The sequence below is a fragment of the Artemia franciscana genome, chromosome 16 (assembly GCF_032884065.1).
Source record: "Artemia franciscana chromosome 16, ASM3288406v1, whole genome shotgun sequence".
NCBI lineage: Eukaryota > Metazoa > Arthropoda > Branchiopoda > Anostraca > Artemiidae > Artemia > Artemia franciscana.
In genome coordinates, this window is record NC_088878.1 from 17,720,751 (window position 1) to 17,745,471 (window position 24,721).

Here is a 24,721-nt window from a genome sequence, read left to right on the forward strand (position 1 = left end):
ATTTACTTTGGTACTACTACTAACAACTCACCGCAGCACCAAGCCGCCTGAGCCTGGCACAGCTACGCCTGCTCTTCCTCCATCACAATCTATTCAAGGTCTCCCTCTTTACACCCTCTTAGGAAGTTCTCACTTCCTTTAAATCTTTTTTTATGACATACTCCCACCTTAGACGAGGACAACCTTCTTTCCATTTAGCCCTAGACGGTTGGCCGAAAAGGGTAATCTTCGGCAATCTGTCATCCTCCATCCGCAGAACATTCCCTAGCCATCTCAGCCTTTTCTTTCACTTTAGCCCTAGATAGCGGGATTTAAGCACATTTTTCGTACAGCCTACTGTTTAAAACACGGTCAGTCAGCCGGGTACCCAGAACAATCCGCAAGAAATTTCTCTGGAAAAAATCTAGCAAACCTTTGCTAGTATATTTACTTTGATGGTTAGTATATTTTACTTTTATCGTTTTCTAGCCGGCTTACTATTGTAAGTAAAAGATAAAAAAAAATCCTCTAAACATTGCGGAAGGATAGATATCTTCAGGTAGTAAGGGGTCAGTAAATAGAAGTTGAAACTTAAATTAATTTTTTGTATGGTCACCATAAAATAGTAGTAACAAGGCTCTCAACTGGACAGGGAAGACCTAAGTTCAACCTACTCAGGGGTGGCAATTGTTTCTCTTTTACTTGTGGCAGTACAGTGTAATTGGTCTCTTATTGGTAATAGGGGACCCTTGGTTCGATCTTAGCTGCCACAGGGCCTGGGATTGCTTAGAGGTTATCTGGAATTACTTAGAGGTTATCCATTAGCGTCTCCAAATGATAAAATAAGAAGAAGATTTTCTATACATATTGAATGAATTTAATACTTTATTGTTCAGGTTGGTACAGCCTTTTCTCCAAAAATGTCAATAACCAATACCCTTCCACAGGATGCAGGCCTGAGCTCCCATTTATTCTCTCTATTACTCAGGAACATAAACCTCTCTCACACTAACATGCAATATGCTGGTGACTTAGCATTATGGACAACAGGCAACACTTTTCAGATTACACAATCAAAGCTGCAAAGTCGCTATTCCTTTTTCGGATATTTTATCAAAAATTATGTTTGTCTATTGTGCATACCAAGTCTACTTTCATTTAATTCCACCATAAGGGTAACACGGTTAATGTGTTCTGCACAATCAAAAGCTATCAAAAACAATCAAGCACCGCTCTCTTCCTGCACAATCAAAAGCTATAGATAAGTCACATCCTTTTAAAGATTGACTTCTTTAAGCTTTAATCATTACTAAACAATATTTCTCTTCTTTAAGATATCAATTGCTGCCTTAAATATCTTACGTACAATTTCCCATGGCAGGTTAGAATCCAGGATAGCTGTATAAGTATTTGGAATCTTAGCCAAGGAGCAGAAACGCTTAAGAGCAATAGTCTCCTCACTCTGAGCCTGGCAATCAAATAATATATGCTGGATTGTTTCATCTGCTGAAAAGCAGACTCGGCGTAAAGGGGAATGATGTAGCTTGCAATTAAATAACAAGCTATTTAGAAGTAGGGCACCTGATTTTAGCCGGTAATATAGCACCGTATTTAATCTTATATGAAATGGAGATTAAATTAATTTACTGTGATTAACATTGGATCTTTGCCTGATAATATCTCGCGAATTGAGGTCAGAGGAAAGACTAGCAATGAACATGGAAGCCTTTGCTGCTAGAGAATCAGCCATATCATTATATTTGATGCCTTTATGACTTGGAACATGTTGAAAATAAACCTCATTTCCTTTGATCTTAAGATTAAGAAGCTGTCTTCTAATATTATATAAATCCTTGTCATTAGCAATTCTATTTATGTTTTGGATCAATAGTAATGCAGATTTAGAGTCAGAGAGACAGAGTATATTTTCAGATTCAATGTTACAATTTATAAGTGCATCTAAGGCCAGGCGGATGGCACATAATTCAGCAGACAAGATAGAACATCCCAATGGGAGAGGAGAATAGATGTTCAAATTCAGAGATGGAACACATGCTTCTGCTCCAGCTCTTTCCCTCTGGACAGATCCATCTGTATATATTTTTCTATAGTTTGGGTACGCCTTTGAGATCTGTTCAGCCAAAATAGTCTGGATCTCGTAATTAAGAATCAAGTCTTTACTAATAGAGATAAGTTCTATTTGACAACCTGGAGGACTCATTTCTCATGGAGCAGACTCGGTAAAGGGACATGCATAAAGCAAATGTTGATTCCAGTTTGGGACCTCCAGTTGAAATTATATTTACATTGGAGTACACGTAACCAATGTCTTTATTCCATAGTTATGCATAGCGCTCCAAATAATATGTGGCCGGATAAATACTTTTTGTTATCTTTTATGAAAATCGAAGCTCTGTTTTAAGACCATCCGCATTCAACAGGAAGTTCAACACAGGCTGTGCAGATTATCGTTTTGAGTGCCGTATTCAACAACAGCGAATGTCTTCTAAGAACCCATGTTCAACCATGCTATTCTGGCGCGTTACGATTTTGAGGATCCCGTGTCCAACACGCTTGGAACTCGCAAGATGGAAACGCTTCGAAGTTTCGCTGTGTTGAACAACGAGAACCTGAAAACGATTTCTGTCAAACCCGCTCGAAAAACTCTTAAGTAAATGTGGACATCAAGCCATGGCTAATTGTAGAAAAACCAAGACAACAGTCCGATTGAGTGAAAGGCAAATCTGGCATAAGCCTTTATTAGGATTGTATACAAATGATGTCAGATCATTTGTAAATAGATAATTCTATTTATCATCCGTCCATGCGTCATTCCTAAGGCAAAACAAGTTAGATAGTCATAGAACTAAGATAATCATAGAACCTATAGTTTTCCAAGTGTTTAAATTTTATCACATGGGTAAACGGTGGGACAAATACGGCTTCACCGAGGATAAGTGGATAAATAATCGGATAAATGTTGGAACGCAGCGTTTATGTTTATACTAAAGAAGAAACAAAAGCAGAATAGCCAAATGGTTTGGAGCTTTTTAAGCGGTTGCACATTAAATTTTTCAAATCGCCACATTTTCTGAGGAAAAATCCTTCATTCGGTGTATTTTCACTTTTAGGTGGTACAACTTTAGACTAACCATCTCGCAACATTGAACTATAGAAGAAGTAAAGGAAAACGATTCTATACTTAACTGAACTGAGTTAAAATAAAATGACTAGAGTTCCTGCTATTGGAGTAGTTGGAAGTGCAGCCCTCAGTACCTATAGAGATCAGCATTTTAAGGTAACAGTGGTATTTGCAGTAGCCCAGTAAGGCCTATGCTATTTTGGCCAAATCATTTCTTAGAATGCACTGTCTTTTTATTCACTATTTAAGCAGAAATATATATAAAAAGGTAAAATTTGGTAATTTTGTACATATTCATATAATTTGGCTAGGAAGAAAGTAAATGTATCACTAGATGCCTTTTTAAGTTCCCTCCTAATTCAATGGCCTAATTGTTTTTGGGGCAAATTCTTTGACAAAGGGGTTCAAAACAAACCCTAGCACAAGTATAAAAATGTGAATAAATTTTGGGCAGTTTACATTACTGACCTACAAGTTTAAAATGAAAATGCCACTTGATGCCTCTTTAATGCTCTTTTCAAATATAGCCTAATAAGCCTAGTTGTTTTACTCATAAATTCAATTTTAAGTCCTTTATGGATCCTCAAAGACTTATGGACCCCTTTTCTCTTGTTTATTGCTATACACATGGGTTAAAAACAACAATTCTTCCTTCATTATACCCTTTAATACCTTTTTATGCTCTTTTTGAAAGAAGCCTAATAGTTAAATTGGTAAATATATCACAGTTCATATTATTGACTTACCAATAAAGTGAACATACCACTCAATGCCTTTCTTTAAACTCTTTACAAATATAATAATTGCTTCTATTGAAAATTCAAATTTAAGCACATTTTGACCTAACTTCATCATAAATAATTTTGGCATTGAGAAAATGTAGTATTATTTTGTTGAAAGCAACCAAGAAAACACTGCTGAGAAAAGGTAGTATTATTTTGTCAAACACAAAGTGTCTCTTTTGGCTGAATAAGGATTATCCATCCTTGTGATGCTCCATGAGAAAAAAGTATTTGTTTGGTGTAGATTGTGGCTGTTAGATTAGACTCTTGTGGAGGACTCTGCAGCTTCCCAATTGTAAAGGAACTCCTGGCAGAGCCATTCCCTAGCAAGGTGGGACTTGAACATGTCAGTTGAAGTAGCAGAAACTGTTTCTCCAGAGAGCTGGTTCCACATATTGATGATTCTTTGGCTGAAGAAGTGGCTTCTATGTCTACTCATGGAATGCTGCATGAGAGCTTCAATGAATGTCCTCTAGTACCAGAATGCAAGGGCTATGCAAAGAGACCAGGAAGGGTGTTTTAGAGAGAATTTTTTGGTAAAAATAATGTCACCCCTTTTCCGTTGGTATGTCAGTGTCAGTAGCTTCAAAACAACGTAGTCTTTCTTTGTATGGAAATTTATTCATGTTGCTAACCATCCTAGTGGCATGATGCTGGACATCCTCAAGCAACTTCTTATCTTTTTTGAAGAAAGGGGCTGCCAATGACATTCCAACCTCCAGGCATGGATGTACAAGCACCTTATATAACTTCATAAGAACTCTATGTTATTGGCTGGAGATGGTTCTTTTTATGATACCAAGAGTTTTATTTGCAGAAGATGAAATGGACTTAGCATGACTGCTAAACTTTAATTGGTGATTTACAATAACCCCAAGATCTCTTTCATTGGAAACAGCAGAAAGGAAGTTGTCTTGAAGGAAATACTTATGATGCTTGTTGTGTTTGCTGAAATGGATTACATGGCATTTGTCAACATTGAAAGTCAGAAGCCACATGTTAGCCCATCTTCCTAGACTGTCAAGATCTGTTTGAATTGATTGCTGGTCAGAGGGAGTATCCACTTTTCCAACTAGTTTTGAGTCATCAGCATAAAGGGTAATAAGACTTTAAAGAAGGGTGGGTTGTTTGTTACCATAGAAGTTGAAAAGTGTTGGTCCAAAAATAGTGCCCTGGGGCATGCAACTTAATACAGTTGTGGGAGAATAGAAATGAGGAGTTCCTTGTGAATCAAAAACTCTGACACTCTGTGATCTTTCAGAAAGGAAGCCTGTAATCCACTGTACAACACCTTCATTGACACCTGCCACCCTCAATTCGACTATGAAGAATTCATGACAAACTTTGTCAAATGCTTTGGACAGATCAAGAAGAATCATGTTGACAGGAAAACCCTTATCAAGCATTGTAGTCACTAATTCATATGTTTGGATGAGGTTAGTGTCCACAGATCTACCAGATCTGAATTCATGTTGTGATGTAGAAAGGATATTATTGACCTCAAGATGTTCAATTAGTGCTTTATTAAAAAATCTTTCAAGCACCTTAACAACTTAACATCATATAAGTTAAAACTGAGTCTGGTTGCCTCTTTTTCAGTGATGATGTCATGTTTCACAACTGAAAGTTTGCATCCATTCTTTCCCTGCCTTTCCATTGTTGAAAGGCAATTTTTTTGTTTTAGATTCAGTCATACCAGAGCACATTTTGGAAGTTTAGATCAAATAAATTGTTCTAGAGGCTTCTTAATTAGGAGAAAAATTTATGATAAGGATATGTTTTCAATACACATTAGGTATTGACAAACTTAAAGCTTCTGATCTTTACTCAAATTTTTGTAGTGATTATGATGCTGCTATAAAATTTCTCTGGGAAAAGAGAGAGAGAACTCTTGGTGGATCTTAAGCTTTGACATAGAAAGAGGTTGAGTGATCAAAAGTCACTATATGTATCCAAGTCATCAAATTAGCATGTCTACCATATCTTGAGACTGGCTGCTAACAAGGACTGGCTTAAAAGTCTTTTTTTCATGCTCCTCTACTGAGTATTTTTTTTTTATGAACAGAAGATAAAAATAAATTATTAGAGGGTAAAAAGTACATAGTGAGTCAGTTTCTCAGAATGTACCAGTTTATACTGGCACAGTATGCACACCTCCCCCCCACCCCTTTAGCCACCAAAACCAGATGAATCTGCTGCATTAAAACAATAAATGATAGCACTACCTATGATGTCTGATCATCAAGGATTCTAACAAGTCAATAAAGCATTTTCTATAGTTAATTGAAATAGAGATAAATGAAAAAGTATGGGCACAAAATATTTTTCTAAGGCATAACAAAATCTTCAAAGAAAGCTAGAAAAAAACTAAGGCTGTAAATTATGGTCAAAACTGGGTAGGGAAGTTTGCCATGTTGTAAACAATATCACATGGAACAGACAACTTCTTCCACCTGAATAGATAGCAGTTAAGATCAATGGCCCACTAAGCACCTACGCACCCAGTATAGGTCACTCTTTCCTAATGATCTTGCTTTCAAAGCTTACTTTCTAGTATGTTTATATTCATTGCTTCCTAAGTATAAACTAATGAATTTTCCAAAAAATGTTGATATGGTCTCAAATAAATATCTGATCATTGAAATCATTTGGCTATATAACTAGGGACTACTATAATACATATTGCTTATCAATTTCAAATGAAGGCTTGTTTTTTGAAAGATTATCAGTTTTAAGAAATGAATAGTTTCCAAGCCAGCCTTTTTTTTTGCTGTTCAAAATATGCGATTTCAAATTTGAACATTGTATATATGATACCAACACATGTGTTTGGCCTCTCTAACTTAATTTTATTTTTAGGGAACAAGAACAGAGCAAGAAAGGGCACTATTGCAGACAACTACACTTTATGTTGGAAACCTATCCTTTTTTACTACTGAAGAACAGATACACGAGTTGTTTTCGAAATGTGGTGATCTCAGAAGAATTATAATGGGGTTGGATAAAGTGAACAGGACACCATGTGGCTTCTGTTTTGTTGAGTAAGTATTAGTTATACAAAAAAAGAAATAAGCACTGTTGCTGGCATGAAAAGGTGAATTTGCCAAACTTTCATTAATATTTTCTTCTTATTACAAATCTTTTTTTGTAAATTGTTCATTATTTGAAATGGAAATTGTTACCTATCCCTATAAAATAATTTGTTTTAAGTTTTTTATTTCGTTTTCTGGCTCCATATGTTATAAACTGTGTTTTGTTATGTTTGAAATCTGCAATGTGTTCAAAAAATATATTTTCATTTTTAAATAGCAAACTGATTTTTTAAACAATATAATTCTTAAATGTTAGGGAACATCCTTTGAACAATCTGTTATTATTAAATCTGGTATTACTATGTAACATAAGTTCACTTGAGTGTAACCAAGAAGAGCTTCTCATATAAATTCAGATTTTGAAAAGTAATAGGACGTGTAGCAAAAATATCAATTTTTTAGTGCAACCTTGAAAAACTTTTGCAGGAGAATGAAAAGTCAGTTTTAAAAATTTGGTATTAAAACATACAAGAAGTGCTTTTTTTTTGCTGTAAATTTTAAATTGTAACATTGAAATGAAAGAAATCTACATGTCAATGAACATTAATTGATGGAAAGTCAAGCAGCTTTGTTGTATCTAAGACCATACTCTCAGGGCTCAAATTATACAACCTTAAGCCTAGAAAACCACAGTAAAACTGTGTTTTCAGTGGTCCAAGTCTTGCACAGTCGTCCTAAAAATTCAAAGGCATACTCAAATGAAATATGTTGATTTATATTTATTTCATTTATTAAAAAGAGTCACAGTAAAGTTCTACCATCGGTTTTTTTTGCGTGTAACATAAATAATTTGGACCTTAAGAGGCCTTAACTGAAAAATGTCAAGTAATGAAGTTAGTTATATCTGATGTTCTTGAAACGAAAATTCTGACAAAGACAATCACTTTAGATGTATTCTATAGATATTTAGATATGTACTTTAGTCAATATTTAGATGTATTTAGACACATTATGCTGTGTTTGTGTGAAATACACACAAATTAGTGGATCATTTGGAAAATATAAGAATACAACATATTGGTAAAATTGTTTAAAGCTAAACTTTTGGGGGAAGAGGGAGACTGAAGAAGCCCTTTCATGGGTATTTGATAGGGTATTCATGGTTCCCTTCCATGGGCTTTCTGAGAGAAGTTAGCCCCTGTATATACCGGAAATATTTTCCTGAAATAACATTGTAACTACATTGCTGATCAATAAACATGTCATGAGCTCAAAAATATTCCACCACCTCATGTTGAATTGGAAGAGGAAAACAAATTTAAGTTTATTGTTGTTTTTTTAAAAAAAGGGTATATGGTTCTAAAAGAATTTTTTACACTAAATTTTCGATTTACAATCAAATTTTTCATAACTACTGTTTTTGTATGAGTATTTTCAGTTTCGTTTCCTGGTAAAATCTTGATGTTTTTATTTTTAGCAAAATTGTGTATGATTGATTCCTAAGGAGGATTCATCATTTTACATATGTGATTTATCATTTCTTTCTGCAAGTTATTTTGATAGGCAGGACTGCCATGTTAAGTTGACGCTTATTGCATAGTTTGTATGGTTCAATTTAAGGACCATTGACAATTGGGCAGTTTAAGTTCCTCTTCTTAATCCCTTGTATAAGGCATTGAAGTTTGTTTTTTCTAGAAACATGCATCTAACATAAGATGCGTTTCAGGAATGGGATGGGTGTCATCAAAATATCTTCGAAAATAGTTGATTGAAACAGAAAATATTGCTACAAATTTGTGATCATCTAGCCTTTAAGGAGGCCTCTACGTATGTTGATGCATATTACAGTATGAAAATACGGGGGATAAAGATTAATTAGTTTACTTACTTATATTTTTCATTATAAGGAGATATATGCTAGGATGTGTCTAGAGTTGCTATTTTTCACCATTTTTTCTCTCTACCCCTCACTCCCCCTCTCTCTCTCCCACTTGTATAGTTTGTTATCAGGTATAGGGCTCTGGAGTCACCTCTTTTGGTAGCTTCCTCCATAAGTTTTGCCTCCTTTTTTTTTTATCTGTGAATGGTGACCATTTTTCACACTTTTCTTGAATTCTTGATCAGCATCCTTTGTATCTTGCATATCTAAAGGTCATATGGCTTTGTGTTTGATTCTAAAGATAGGTATGTTTTATGCATTTTTGTAGTAGTAGTAGTAGGATGGTGCACATATTGCCTTTTGGTCAATTGAACATCCCTCTCTTTATTGCCTGAAAGTTCCAACTTAATACCCTAAGCCTTTCCAGAGATACTCCGTTTTGACAACCTGAATGCACATAATACGTTTTGATTTAGTTCAACACTGCCTTTAACATTCTGTTTTTTATGGGGGATAAAATTCTGGATAAGAACAAAGCTTTATAGCTTCCAACAAATCTTCTTGACTTTGGTTTCTGTTTAAGAGAAGAGCTTCAAAAGGATTTGAAATTTCCACTACATAATCATACTTTATTGTTTTGTTGAGTTTATCTGAATTAAAAGGAGGGTCCAGATGACGCGTTTTCTTAACGTTCCTCTTCCATTCGACAGCAATTTTTATAATTATCGAAGAGTGGTCTGATATAGGGTCGTTTAAAGGGGGGGGGGAGTGGGGCTTTTTTGGCTTTTTTATTTAACATTTTTTGGAGAGGGGGTCTAATTAATTTAGCCCTGGGCGCCACCAATCCCAGGAACGGCTCTGGCCTGATCTGATATAAAAACCTCTATATGATAGTATATCCATGAAGCATATGTGCTATTTATGGCTAACCACACAGTGGTCTATTTGGTTTTTAGTGACACCATCAGGGGAGTTCCAATAGTATTTATGAATATCTAACTGGAAATTGTGATATATATTTAAGTAAATAATATGCTACATGTCCAAGTTTGTTCAACTCTGTATTCTCCAGCTTTTTGCCAAAGAACTTGTCTTCTATGCTCTCAGGAATTGTTGAGCAAATTGTAAGCCAGTATACAAAAAAAAATGTTTCGTTTATAAAGAACATACTACTAGCACTAATTCTAAGTTAGCATCAGCATGAAGCATCCCAGATTTCACCACTGTTCTGCTCATAGCTTCTTTCTCTATTTTAGGTATTATTTGAGAGCAGATGCTGAAATGGCCATGAGGTACGTCAACGGAACGCGATTAGATGACCGAATCGTCAGAACGGATTGGGATGCGGGTTTTGTGGAAGGTCGACAGTATGGAAGAGGCAAGAGCGGTGGACAGGTAAAACTATTCCACTTTATACTTTTCTTTTAATAAAGCTTCAAGCACAAACATACTTCTCTCTTTGTTGAAATTGATGTAAAATGAAAAGAGCAGAACTGCCACCTTAAAAGCAGTACCTTTTATGTAAGGTTTAAAAGCCTGTAAATACAAAAAGTCTAAAGAAAAGTAAAACAAGTAGAGAAGTAGAGGGATTATTAACATGCTCAGCTCTGATTAGCTGCTCTGACAGTGGTGACACAAATTACTTTTAATGACTCACTGCAGCACCAAGAAGCTAACACAGCTGAGCACACCCCTCCTCTGTCCCAATTATTATTGATCACTATCCCTAATGATTATAAATAAATAAAAATTTAGCATAATAAGTATTGAAGACGACCAAGAATACTTGAAAATTATGCAATTATAACAATCTGATGCAGTAGTTAATTTAACGTGCAATAAGAATGCCAAGTAGGTGTGACTTTGAGTTAAAAAAAGGTAAAGGATGCTGCACTTGACTTGTAAGGTCCAAACCAGCGGTGCTGATCTCCGTCTCAAGGCCCTTCAGCCAGGAATTGCAATATGAGGATGAGGGTCAGCCATCCTGCGCTTTTGCACAGTTTTCCTGTTTACCTTCCTCAGATTTCTCCAGGCACCCATTTAGAGCTGGGTCGAATCTCGCTGAGCATACAGAGTCACGCCACTGCCCCCGTCCCAAACCAAATAATTGGGTACACTAGGATTCAAACCCTCGCCCTCTTGGACAAAGGATCGTAAATCCAGTGAACCAATCTACTCGGCTAGGACGACTTTTTGAGTTAAGTTTCTATTCATATAAAAGAGAGAATCAAAAGCGAATGAAAATTAAATTCAGCTAAGATTGGAGTCTTGACTCAGTGTAGTCCTTATAGTCATTGACTGAGGTATTTGGGATACGAATTAAACTAAGAAAATGTAGAAAAGATTGAATAACGAAGAAGAAAAAAAGAGAACGTGTATGAAAGCCCCCCAAAAAGGCCGTTTGCATGAAAGTATCTGAAGTAAATTAAGGAAGCAACAGTCATTTTACTTCACCAAAATTAGAATAGCATTAGAATAGCCCCCCAAAAAGGCCGTTTGCATGAAAGTATCTGAAGTAAATTAAGGAAGCAACAGTCATTTTACTTCACCAAAATTAGAATAGCATTTTAAACTTTTTTAATATTTTACAAGAGATTTATACTAACACAGCATTCAAAACATCAATAAGCAACAATTCATAAAGGCACTTTCTGTTAACGTAGAAAGCCCCTGACACCAGCTCAAATAATGCACCAAATTGCCCGTCTCATCAAACAGTTCGTGGTAACGAATTGTAGTAAGGAGCGACCCGGCTCAATAGTAATCAAAACTCTAAAAAATGGAATTTTGATGCCAATAGTTACATCAAAAGAATTGCATTTTAATGCTGATTTATATATATAAGTTTCATCAAGGTTAGTCTTACCCGTCAAAAGTTGCGAGCCTGAGAAAATTTGCCTCATTTTAGAAAATAGGAGGAAATACCCCCTAAAAGTCGTATGATCTTAACGAAAATCACACCATCAGATTCAGCGTATCAGATAACCTTATTGCAGAAGTTTCAAGCCCCTATCTACAAAAATGTGGAATTTTGCATTTTTTTTTTTGCCAGAAGTCAAATCATGGATGCGTGTTTATTTGTTTTTTTTTTTTTTCCCAGGGATGATCGTATCGACTCAGTGGTCCTAGAATGTCGCAAAAGGGCTCAAATTAAAAGTTCTAGTGCCCTTTTTAAGTGACAAAAAAATGGAGGGCACCTAGGCCCCCTCCCACGCTCATTTTTCCCCCAAAGTCACCGGATCAAAATTCTGAGATAGCCATTTTATTCACTATAGTCGAAAAACTTAATAACTATGTCTTTGGGGACGACTTACTCCCCCGCAGTCCCGGTGGGAGGGGCTGCAAGTTACAAACTTTGACCTGTGTTTACATATAGTAATGGTTATTGGGAAGTGTACAGACGTTTTCAGGGGAGATTTTGTGGTTTGGGGGGAGAATTCCCCTCAAACAAAAATTTTTCTTTGGGGGGTAGTTTGGGGGGGGGGAATCTTTCCATGGAGGAACAGACTTTCAATGGAGGGGGTGCAGGATTTTCTAGCATTATTTAAAATACGAAAAGTTTTTTTTCTACTGAAAATGAGGAGCAGCATTAAAACTTAAAACGAACAGAAATTATTACGCATATGAGGGGTTTACTTCCTCGTAATACCTCGCTCTTTACGCTAAAGTATTTTTAGTAATTTCAACTATTTATTCTACGGCCTTTGTGATTCTGGGGTCATTCTTAAGGAATTGGGACAAAATTTCAGCTTTAGTGTAAAGAGCGAGGTATCGACGAGGGGTAAGCCCCCTCATATACGCAATAAAACATACGAATATAGAAGTTCGCTACGTAAGTTAATTCGTAAGTTACGTATATTTTTTACTTATGAAAACGTTCGTAAAAAATTAAAAGTTATGGTTGCCTTTTTAAGTAATTAAAAAATTGGAGTGCAACTAGGCCTCCTCTCTCGCTCCTTTTTTCTCGAAATCTTCCGATTAAAACTATGAAAAAGCTATTTAGCCCAAAAAAATTAATATGCAAATTTCGTTTTAATTATTTATGCGCGGAGAGCCAAGATAAAAAAATGCATTAATTCAAAAACGTCCAGAAATTAAAAAAAAAACAAGTTTTTTTAAATGAAAGTAAGGAGCGACATTAAAACTTAAAACGAACAGAAATTACTCCGTATATGAAAGGGGCTTTTCTTCCTCAACGTCGTGCTCTTTACGCTAAAGTTTTTTACTGTTTTAAAATGTAGAGTTAAGAGAAAGAGTCAAACTTTAGCGTAAAGAGCGGGACGTTGAGGAGGAAAAGCCCCTTTCATATACGGAGTAATTTCTGTTCGTTTTAAGTTTTAATATCGCTCCTTACTTTCATCTAAAAAAAAACTTGTTTTTTTCTTTAATCTTTACAAAGCGGTCACACAGACTTGTCACTTACGTGCCTTTTCTTACTATCAAAATTTATAAGTCTCGTCCCTAACTTGAAGGGAACTAGCTCTTTGTTGTATCCAATAAGCGACATATCTAAGCGAGTATATTCAACTTGAGAAGAAAAACCTGCCAATGCCCTAAAATCCTTAAAATTTTTAACTTTTCCGAATACTTCACATCCTCACCCCATATCTGGATTATTTGTTGTTCCAGCATATCTCGATGTGTTCACTACATATACTTGCAGATCAGTTGGTTCTTGCCCATATTCCATATAAAAGAAAACCCGTTTTATCTGAAATATTTTAGCTTTAAATGGCCGAGATCTCTTCTTCCTCTGTGAAAGGAATTCTTCATGTGCTGCCAGAAGTAACCTATCACTAAGTATCTTCACTGTACTTAACCAAAATTTAATCATTTAAACTAGTTTATAATTTCTTTGATATCATAGACCAAGGCCCCCGTTCAAAAGCGGGAAATAAATCGTTCCTTGCAGCCGATACGATCTGTTGAAGTATCCGAATTGGATACTTTTGACCTGAGTAGCTCTCTGATATCCCCAAATTTCTGCTCCGTACTGGAGGATCAGCGTCATTTTTATTAGGAAAACATCCTTATGCAGCGGAAATTTCATTATTTCGGAAAATTGTAAACATTGCTACTCTTCCCTGATTCAAAATTACATCGAAATGCGAATCATATATATATATATATATATATATATATATATATATATATATATATATATATATATATATATATATATATATCCCATATTGTTCGGGAAAATTGGCATCCTGATATATTCTGACCTAAAAAAAAAGATCTAGATAGGTCAGAAGTTTTAGAAAATTCGTTAAGAGCCTTAATTTGTGAAAAAAATGAATCAGCACTGCTTCATTAATCAAATATTTGTGAAAAGACCTTAGTATGAAAAGACATTAGATTCTGTAAAAAGTAAAAAAAAAACGACATGGGAATTGCAAATATATTTTCATCTATTTTAACAAGGGATTACAATAGCTCAAAAACCTTAAAAAAGAAAACCAAGAGTTCGAAGCTTAGTAGAAAATCGATGTTAGAAATCGGTCTTGCTTCAATAATCAAATATCTTTCATAAGACTGCAATATAAAAAGACATTAAATTGCCTAAAGAGCAAATAACTGGTAATTGCAAAAATATTTGTATATATTTTAACAAGGGATTACAACGATTTAAAAACCTTAAAAAAGAAAATCAAAAGTTTCAACCTTAGTGAACAGTATACAAATACCATTTTCATTTCATATTCCAAAAACATCATTGTCGATTTTCTTTTGTTATAAGTACATGCAATGTCTTTTTAAGGCATGAAAAAAAGTTTAAAATATTTTAATCGCTGAAGTTATTATGTAAACTGTAAAAATATTTGTGGTGCCGCAGCAATAACTTTAATGTTTTAATTCCAACTTGAAAAATACCTGAAAATCTAAAAATTAGTTTGTTTTTTAGTTAGATAAAATCAAGTCACTACGTGATGAAGCTTATAGGTTTGACCGCAACCAGTTATATAATATCAGTAGGTAGGCCCAAAAAGTGAAAATTTGCAACGATTACAAATGACGATTCTTTAGAACCGCCTGAACAATCAAACGTGATAACATCGAGAGAACAGCCCGAACAAATTAAATTCACAACAGGTGAAAATCAGCAACATGGACCATCAAACGAGACAAGAACGATACGGCAGTTAAATCAAAGGACATTGTTAAATTGTGTGAAGTAATCAAATTTCAAAATAAAGAAGAAGCAAAAATGCTAAGCTATGCAACAGTGAGTATCAAAACGTGTCAAAAATGAAAATGAAGAGCAAAGAAACGGGCGGTTAGAAGATATGCGAAAACGAGAATTAGAGCGTGTCATATGTATATATATATATATATATATATATATATATATATATATATATATATATATATATATATATATATATATATATATATATATATATATATGTATATATATATATATATATATATATATATATATATATATATATATATATATATATATATATATATATATATATATATATATACATATATATATATATATATATATATACATAATATATATATATATATATATATATATATATATATATATATATATATATATATATATATATATATATATATATATATATATATATCGTATATCGCTCTATGTTTATCATATATAGCTCTCATAACCATTATTCTTTGGAAAGATATGCAATTTCGTGTTTTCATAACTCTGAGTATTCCAGTCTAGGGCTTAGAAAACATTTAGAATTAGATAGAGTGACTTTATCAAGATTAACCCTGCTTGGGGACATTTCTTTCTTTCTAAATTATGTTTGCTTTTCATTATAATAAAAATATAGGTAGCTTTATACAAAATGAAGCTTGTATACTGGCAATTACCATAACAACCAAGTTCATATCATGCATGTAATAGTTTCAAAAATCCTTCTATTTAGAGATTCGGTTTGTATCTACAATAATGGTTCTCTTTTCTTGTGTTTCACCATTGGCATCGCTTGATGAAATACGTGGTTTTAAAAATACCTGGTAAGGGAATTCAATATTCGTTGGAGCAAGGTTCTGCATTATAAGGTCCAATCCTGTTTAAGATGTGACTCAAATTCCTTAACTGTATTAGCGTCGTTGGACTGTTCAGGAATGTACTTATTGAATTTTGGGTTTTTCAATTTTGGAAATATTCAAGTTAGCAAGGATTGGACCTGGAAAAATTGCGCAACATTGTCACATGGACAAAATGGACCTGGATCATCAACGTTTAGATCTGGACCTTGAAAAGTTTGGACCTGGTTAGTTAGAAACGTCTCTCGTCTAGCACATTATCTGCAATGTCTAAATGTTTTAAAGTTTTTTAGTTTTTAAGTCCAAAAGTTTTTAGACCTTTTCTGGCGACTTTTTCGATCAACAATTATGCTCAAGCAATTGACAAAGATTTTGTTTATTAATGTTGTGGATGAAAATGACCAATGATTGAAATCAAGCTTTTTGTTCTTACAGTCTCAGAAGAAAGAAAAACATACTTACATTGGCATAAAAAGTTTGTTATATTTATTACTAGCTTGATCTTTTGCCTACAGTAAGACATGAAAAGTTACTATGTTAAAATTATCTACCCCCTTTTAATGTTTGCATGCGTTTTGAGAAAACGCTTTTTCGAGTTTCGTAGATAGTTGTGTGCTTTGACGTATATACTCTTTCAGGATGCGTTATTGATTTTGCAATTTAAAAATGTGGTGTGTTGTATTGCTGAAATTTTTTACAGTATGTTCTTTTTTTAAGGTAAGAGACGAATACAGAACGGACTTTGATTTAGGTCGTGGAGGCTGGGGGACAATGGTGCAACAAAAAGCTGAGGCTTCCCAAGCCATGTATAGTTGAATTGTCTTGTACGCGATTTTTAAATATGTTTAACAGAAATAAATTTCAGTGTCGAACTTAAAGTCCGCTTAGCTCTTTTCTAGTATATATATATATATATATATATATATATATATATATATATATATATATATATATATATATATATATATATATATATATTTGCACTTATATATACACATTTATTTGTCCTTTCATTGATTTGCAGCTTGAAACGTGAAAATTTCGTTGCAAATTTTGTAAAATTTGGGAGCGCTGTTATTGAATTTTGTAAATAAGAAGATATGTATGTCTACATTTACCTGTGAGCGCTTTCGGCAATTATGCTGAACTTTCTTGGAAAATAAGCAGTTTATTATTTGCGTACGGTTTAAGGAGAATGCCATGTCTAGTTTCCTAGATAGTTGTGTAGGTTGACCTGTATATCCTTTAAAGAGACCTTGCTGATGTTATTTTAAATGTGGCATATTTTCTCGGTGATAAAATTCTTACAGCAAGCTCTTTTTTCAAGGTGAGAGACGAATACAGAACGGACTTTGATTTAGGTCGTGGAGGCTGGGGGAAAATGGTACAACAAAAAGCCGAGACATCCCAAGCCAAGTATAGTTGAGTTATCTTGTATGCGTCTTTTTTATATATTTTTGACAGAAATAAATTTCAGTTGTTCAACTAAATTTCTCTTTGGTCCATTCTACTAATATATATATATATATATATATATATATATATATATATATATATATATATATATTAAGGGTCCAAAGGTAATAGGCCTGGAATCGCTTTTGCAGGACGTCGACCTGAGAAGATGTAGCAATTTCCGACCTGCATTTGTGGGACCCATTGCATTTTCTGGAGCCATAAAAGTTTCAATGATCTAAATAATGTAAAAACCTTTGATTTAGAATGTTAGAACCGTAAAAAAATATCCTATTGAATTGCGTCAAATTCTGACGCTTTGAAGTCGATTAGTTAGGAGTTTCAGAATATCACTGCCAGAGGTAGGAAACATGAAATTAGGTGGTGTAGAATTTATTTATTCAGGTAGGAAGGATGGGATGTATAGGCAGGAAATAGGAATTATAATGAATAAAAAGTTTATAGGTATTGCCTAGATTGGAAAGGTATTAATAACAGGTATGGTAGTTTTATTAGTGGATTTAATACTCTGGTTCGTAGGAATAAGGACAGATCGTATCCTAGCCTAGGTAAACTTGGTTTAGGAAAGGAAATAGCCACGGCAATAGACTGCTGCAATTTCGCTGGTATAACAATTTAGTCATAACTAATACAGTATTTTCTCGTAAAATGGCACATAAGCTAACATGGCATTCACTTCGTGGTAAGACGGCCAACGTTCTCGATTATGTTACTTGACAGTTTTTTTTTGTCGCTGTAATGAGGATTGTAAATCGAAGACCGGCAAGATTAACACAAGTGACTAGGGTATTTGGGAGTGCTGTTATTGATGGTAAAAGTTAAGTTCGCCATCTAGTTATGTTTAGAGCTAATCCAAAGCTAAAATTGAGGAAGGATAACTACCTTCCAGGAGATTACGATGCCAGGATCCTTATTCCGAGGAACTTTCCAGGAACAGTTATATGAAACCGGAGAGTTCAAATTTTGACAGTATAGGAGATGGACGGAATTATTCTGGGAGAATAGTTTACGAATTAGCAGACGGCGTCTTAAGGAGGAAAGTTAGCTAGGAATATTTAGCAAAAACGTTTTCAGTTTGGTAGAAAGGAGGAGGGGTTTATACAAGAAGTATTTGAGTATTAGAACATATGCAAACAATTGAAAGTAAGAGAAATATAGAAGGTATTAAAACATGAATCAAGGAGGCTGGAAGTGGAGGTTATGGACAGGATTATCGAGCACCTGGGAGATGCAGCTAGACGGCATAATAATAATATAGTGTTGGAACCTAGTAGATTTTTTTTACTGGCATGTTAAGAAATTGAGAGGAGGTAGTCTTTCTGGACTTTACCCAATTGAAGATAGAAACAGGGCCTCGATTAGTGACAAGTAAAGTCTTTAAGTGGAAATGGGTAGAGCAGTTTGTGTGTGTTAAACCGTGATAGAGTTATAAGTAATAACAAAGAAAAGTATAAGGAAGGTTGTGACAGTTTAGAAGTGAATGAAGATTTGTTTTGTGAATAAGAGTTAGAGAAAGGGCTGGAAGGATAAAAAAAATAATAAGGCATTGGATGCTGATACTGATGTAAACGAATTTGTGAAATATGGTAAGAAAGAAATCATTGAAGACTACGAATGTGATTTTTTTTTTTTAAGGAAGTAGTAAGTGATTTTAATAAAATCCCCTTTCAAGAAATGTGGTAAGAGTGAGTACGGTAAATATGGAAGGATTAGCTTTGTTTCTGTAGGAGGCAAATAATTTAACATAGTGATGCTTTTTAGACTTAGCAGTGCTGTTGATAAAATTCTAAGAGCAGAACAGTGTGGTTTCAGGAAGGGAAGAGGATGCGTTGACCGAATTTTAACTCTTAGATTAATAGTTAAGAAGTGCCTGAATCCTCAGACAGCTCTAGTACTCAGTTTTATTGATTACAAATGTTAAAAAAGCTATTGAAGGGCACTTAATCAGTTGGGAAGGTAAAACTCTCCTTGTCTTAGGTTATGCCGATGATTTGAGTGTCTTAGATAATAAGTTAGCAAAATAAATGTTTTTTTGGAGGTTATGGGAGTTTAGGGTAGTGGCGGATCCAGGGGGGCGCTACACCCCCATCCCCTAACGTAGTGGTGGATTTGTGGTTGGGTCCACTTGCTCTGGTTTAAGACGAAAGTTATTTTTTTTGTAATTGGTTTTTAATAGTTTACTTTTTAATAAGTTTTTAATTATTAAGACTTTTTCTTTTTGCAAACAAGCTTGAAACAAGGTTTTAGTTACTTTGTGCGGTCTACAACATAAGTATTTAATTTAATTTAGGTTTGTCAAGGGAATGTGTCCGTTTTACCACAAAAGCCAACAGGGAGGCAACAATCTTCATTTCGTAATAATAAGGAGCGGGAATTTAAAATCCTAACTTCTTTAGGCTGTCGAAGTGACATTTCTCGATTGTGCTGTCACAACGGGGCTGAAAAGCAAAATATTGAATTCTGTTAACTGTCCAAAATTTGTTTTCGAGTCTTGTTATAGCACCGAGGCAATGAAGTTGATATCATTACTTTTTTGGCTGTCTGTTTTGGTTTTTGGGTTTGCCTTTTTTGCGAAGCAGGATGGTTTTTTACAGCATTGTTTTTTTTGGGGGGATTTGTATAATAGAAAGTAAATGTATGAGAAGTGCAAAAATTATTAATTTAAGTTTTGGGATTTGGTGAGCAAATGGTGGCCACTTTACTGCCTATTTTCATCTAATTAAAGCTCTATATTATATGACGAATCACCTCTGTTCATCCTAAAACATTGAAATAAAGGCCGTACCCTTTGAACTTTAATAATGGTTCGTGTAAGTATGTACTAAAAACTAAGTATATGAGGTAAAATACTCCTTCAAAGGTTGTAGTAATCATTTAAGAAGAATAGATTTTCGAAAAATTGTTTATAAAAGAAGGTAAATAATTATGTGTTTTTTTATTTTTTATCTAGCTGGTATAGACCCGTCTCTGAATTCTCAGTTTGAATCAATGGAATGGCATTGATTTTTTCCAAACATTTAAAAAATAAAATGATAAAAATGAGAAATTTACTCAACTTGAATTAACCACGGAAACAAAATGAAACTGAAAATTACTTCAGAATTTCTCACCTTCTCAATACCAATCAATCGTAAAAAAAATAGCGATGTTTTTGTATAGTGTTTGAATATGTTTGCCCATAAAATTGGCTAAACTGCTATATATACCACTGAGGATTTTTATACTTATTTTGATACATGCCATCCAATCATATTTCCACGATTAGTTGTTTATAAATCATAATTTTTACAGGACAGTTCTCTTTCTTTATGCTAAATCTGAGTCAAATTTCAAATTTGTATTTTTTTGCTCAACAGACATATCGAGATTTAAACGTTTGAATTGAATATCTGAAAATAACAAGATTTAAAAAAATTAATTAGAAATCGCCACAGCTTGAAACCCTGAGAATTTAAATCACCGATTTATACCTATCAAATACAAAGATTACAAACACATAATTATTTATATTTCGACTCATATACTTAGTTTGAAGCACATGCCTACACGCATCTTTAATAGAGTCCTATTTTTCTGACGATTTTGGTCTTTATTTGAATATTTTAGGATGAATAGAAAAGGAAATACTAACGAAGAGCTCTAAACTGACAGGACTGGCCATTATAAACGTTCACCGAAACATTGAGGTAGACATCGACCGTGTAATAAATAGATATGACGGGAGTGGAAATACGGGAGTAGAATTTTTCTTATAAAATTTCGAATTCTTTAATTTAAGCAAAATATATTGAACTTTAAAATGGGAAAGATACACTACGTTGTTATGAAAAGTAAATTATAATTAGTAAGTTTTTGAGATTTCGTCAAAGTTGACACTGTTTATTAAAACGCTGTTTTTAAAAAGAAACAGTGATTAGTTAATGCTTTATTGCCTATACTTAAAACCCTCGTTTTAAATGTCTTCAATGCATTTCTATCTCTTCGTTCTGTTTTTTTGTTGCCCCCTAAAAGAACTAGTATTTAATGTTTAATATATCTTTTACGTATGTACAAGTTGTGTCTTTATCCTCATTTCCCACTCTTCATCACTATCATAGTTACAAAGCGATGCATCAAAGTTAGGCGATATGCTAAATGGTTCGATCTATACGAATTGTCACAAAGAGTGCATGACCCCAAAGGATGGTTCAAGACCAATTGTTATTTTTTTTTTTTTACAATAAAAAGCTCAACTCACTCGCTATAGTGGTCAGAAGTGCAAAGGCAAAAAATTATGCAGAAAATATTAAATATCATATTTTTATAGATGGTGAACAGCTTTTTATTTTTTTTGTGGCGGGGCGGTTTTTATAACTTACTATTTTTTGTATCAATGTTTTTAGGCCATTTTAATTTCAACAGATTTATTAGAACTTAAACCCTCACCAGATTTTACACATAATTGTCGAGGTTCCCTTTTAATTGCGGGTGTTTCCTTGTTCCCAAGTTTATTGGAGCAACCTATTATGCGCCACTCCCTAAGGAAAATCCTGGATCCGCCCCTGGTTCAGGGTGCCAGAATAGGATGGATAATCAATAGTAAAAAGGTTTAATCACTTAGACAAGGAATAAATGAAGGTGATCGGGGTAATGTTGGGTAGCGAGAAGATCAATCAAGCAGATAGATTCACTTAAGGCTAATGGTCTTAATTTGTGTCCAATGCTATTTCTCCTATGATAGAAAATCATGAATAACTTCTGCGATTTTGGTGATTTTGAACTGATTTTTTTTTTGATGACTCTCGAGTTAAAAAGGAAAAAAATGTTGGTTTCACTTTTTCTGTATATGCTTTACCTATTGTGCAAAAAAAGAAATCAAGTTATTTTAGTTTGGTGAATAAAAATTTAGTGGATGGGAAATGACAGTAGATTTTTTTTTTAGTTCATCCTGCCAGTATTTAAAAAAAAATGTTGGTTGCAGAATTGTTATATTTTTATTTTTAACGGTGCAAAAAATTATTTTTAATTTTCATCATTTTTCTTGCTAGAAGGTATGAAGTTGGCTCCAGAGGGTAGAATTTTGGATCATATGTAGATTTTATAATCTACAACCATTACAGAAAATTTCTGATGTCTATCATAAATAGTTTGAAAGCAAAATCAGAAAAATACAATTTCAAAATGTGCTTACTTTTTACTTATTTTACCCCTGTTTCCGGCTTAATAGCGTTGTTCATCAGCCAATAGAAAAAAAGGCGGGATTCTTATCCAATTTTAGGCATTACGCCTCCAAGGCATTGTGTCTCTGATTAGTTGACTTGTCAACTGAAGTCAACAAGACATTTGAGATATGAGGAAGAAAATTATCAACAAAAGGTGGCTGAATTTAAAATACCGGTAAGTAAAAATTACATATACAAGTTTCATTCCCTCTTGTCCATTAAATAAAAAAACAAGTTTTTTTTAACTGCATGTAAGGAGCGACATTAAAACGAACAAAAATTATTCCGTTTATGAAAGGGGGTAGTCCCTCAATGTCCCGCTCTCTACGCTAAAGTTTGACTCTTTCTCACAACTATACTTTTTAAAACAATAAGAAACTTTAGCGTAAAGAGCGAGGCGTTGAGGAGGGGACTACCCCTTTCATATACGGAATAATTTCTGTTCGTTTTAAGTTTTAATGACGCTCCTTACTTGAAGTTAAAAAAAACTGTTTTTTTATGTAATTTCTGAACGTTTTTAAATTAATGCATGTTTTGATTTGGCTAACCGCACAACGAAATTTGCATATCTTTTTTTGTCTAAATGGCTTTCTCATATTTTCGTTCTGACGATTTTGAAGAAAATGGGGTGGGGGAGGAGGTCTAGTTGCCCTCCAATTTTTGGTAACTTATAAAAGCACCTAGAACTTTGTATATTTGTATTACATATATGAGGGGGTTTGCCCTTTCGTCAATACCTCGCTCTTTACACTAAAGCTTAAATTTTCTCCCGGTTCTTTAAGAATGACCCTAGAATCACCAAGTCCGTAGAATATATAGTTGAAATTACTTTAACGGAAAGAGCGAGGTATTTAGGAGGAGATGAACCCCTCATATGCGTAATAATTTCTGTTCGTTTTATGTTTTAATGCTGCTCCTTACTTTCAGTTGAAAAACTTCTTCATTATTATTTTTTCAGTGTTTTTTTTAATAATGCTAGAAAATCCTATGCCCCTTCATTGAATTTCTTTTCCCCCGTGACAAATTCCTCTAAGTAAAGATCCTTCAACGTAGCTCCCTCCCCTCTACCCCCCCCCCTCAGCCAAAACCCCTCAACCGTTGACTTTTAATTAAAAGGAATAGTTGTGGGAAAAGTCAAGTCATGGCCAATTGTAGAAAAAGCCAAGACAGATTGTCCAATTAAGTGGGCATCAGGTCAAGGTAAACACTGATCAAAGTTTATAACTTGTAGCCCCTCCCCCGGGAACTATGGGGGAGTAAGTCGTCCCCAAAGACATCTTATTATGTTTTTTGACTATGCTTAAGAAAATGGCTATCTCAAAATTTTGATCTGTTGACTTTGAGAAAAAAAATGAAAGTGGGAGGGGGCCTAGGTGCCCTCCAATTTTTGGTCGCTTAAAAAGGGCACTGGAACTTTTCATTTTCATTAAAATGAGCCCTCTTGCGACACCCTAGGACCAATGGGTCGATACAATCACCCCTGGGAAAAAGAAAACAAAAAACAAATAAACACGCACCCTTGATCAGTCTTCTGGCAAAACAATTCTATGACTTTTAGGGCGTGTTTCCCCCTTTTTTCCAAAATAAGACAAATTTTCTCAGGCTCTTATCTTTTGATGGGTAGGACTAAATTTAATTAAAATCCGATTCTTTTGACGTATTTATTAGTATCAAAATTTCGTTTTTTAGACTTTCGTTTACTATTGAGCCGGGTCGCTGTTTTGTTTTTCTATGGTTCTTTTCATTTTTTTTAGAAAGGTGCTGCTTGGAGAACAAGATAAAGATAATTTGTCAAATGGATCGAAAATTTCAGAAGAATTTTCAGCAAATCCTCTCATAGACGATTCAAATAAATTGGGAAACGGTAGTGGTTCTTACGGTGTTGATTGCCCCGATACGAATACTGAGATAGACTTATCTGGAATTCCAGATGGAAACTGCATTGTGAATCTAAGGTATTTCCTTGCTGAAGTAATTTCAGCATTCAGACACAAAATCAGTTGCGATCACGGAAAATTGATTATAAAGCAATTAGAAAAGAAAGGCCTGAAAACTGAACTGAAAGTTAAGTGTAATAAGTGTAACTGGGAAAAGAGGATTAAAGGTGAACCAGAATGTCCAGCAACAAGCGTAAAAGAATATCTTTCAAGTTTTACGGACCAGACACAGGTTGCTTTTTCCGAAAAAAA

The 24,721-nt window shown here is 34.2% G+C and overlaps 2 protein-coding genes across 5 annotated transcripts in view; one reads left to right on the top strand and one right to left on the bottom strand.

Moving 5' to 3' along the window:
- The first annotated feature begins 3,119 nt into the window (after window positions 1–3,119).
- Window positions 3,120–17,345, top strand: LOC136037165 (nuclear cap-binding protein subunit 2-like). 2 transcript variants are annotated; one of them, XM_065719707.1, is made up of 4 exons: window positions 3,120–3,277; window positions 6,763–6,944; window positions 10,071–10,209; window positions 16,573–17,345. In XM_065719707.1, the coding sequence occupies exons 1-4, from the start codon at window positions 3,206–3,208 to the stop codon at window positions 16,669–16,671; spliced, it is 492 nt and encodes a 163-aa protein (XP_065575779.1). In that variant the 5' UTR covers window positions 3,120–3,205; the 3' UTR covers window positions 16,672–17,345. The 2 variants fall into 2 exon arrangements, with proteins under 2 accessions (XP_065575779.1, XP_065575780.1); XM_065719708.1 differs by having other exon boundaries at window positions 17,183–17,345.
- LOC136037163 (glycoprotein-N-acetylgalactosamine 3-beta-galactosyltransferase 1-like) overlaps window positions 14,221–24,721 on the bottom strand; it is a 110,628-nt gene continuing 100,127 nt past the window's right edge. For 2 of the 3 annotated variants that reach the window (XM_065719700.1, XM_065719698.1), the window contains exon 10: window positions 14,221–14,352. In XM_065719700.1, the coding sequence (XP_065575772.1) occupies window positions 14,334–14,352 (19 nt within the window). In that variant the 3' untranslated portion in view covers window positions 14,221–14,333. The remainder of the gene's footprint in view (window positions 14,353–24,721) is intronic. The other variant, XM_065719703.1, reaches the window with a different exon arrangement.

What these genes read in the sequence shown, in the direction of transcription:
- LOC136037165 (XM_065719707.1), top strand. Translation starts at nt 3,206, where the DNA reads ATGACTAGAGTTCCTGCTATTGGAGTAGTTGGAAGTGCAGCCCTCAGT. An exon ending in ATAGAGATCAGCATTTTAAG is followed by an intron (nt 3,278 to 6,762) that starts GTAACAGTGGTA and finishes TTTTATTTTTAG; the next exon opens with GGAACAAGAACAGAGCAAGA. An exon ending in TGTGGCTTCTGTTTTGTTGA is followed by an intron (nt 6,945 to 10,070) that starts GTAAGTATTAGT and finishes TCTCTATTTTAG; the next exon opens with GTATTATTTGAGAGCAGATG.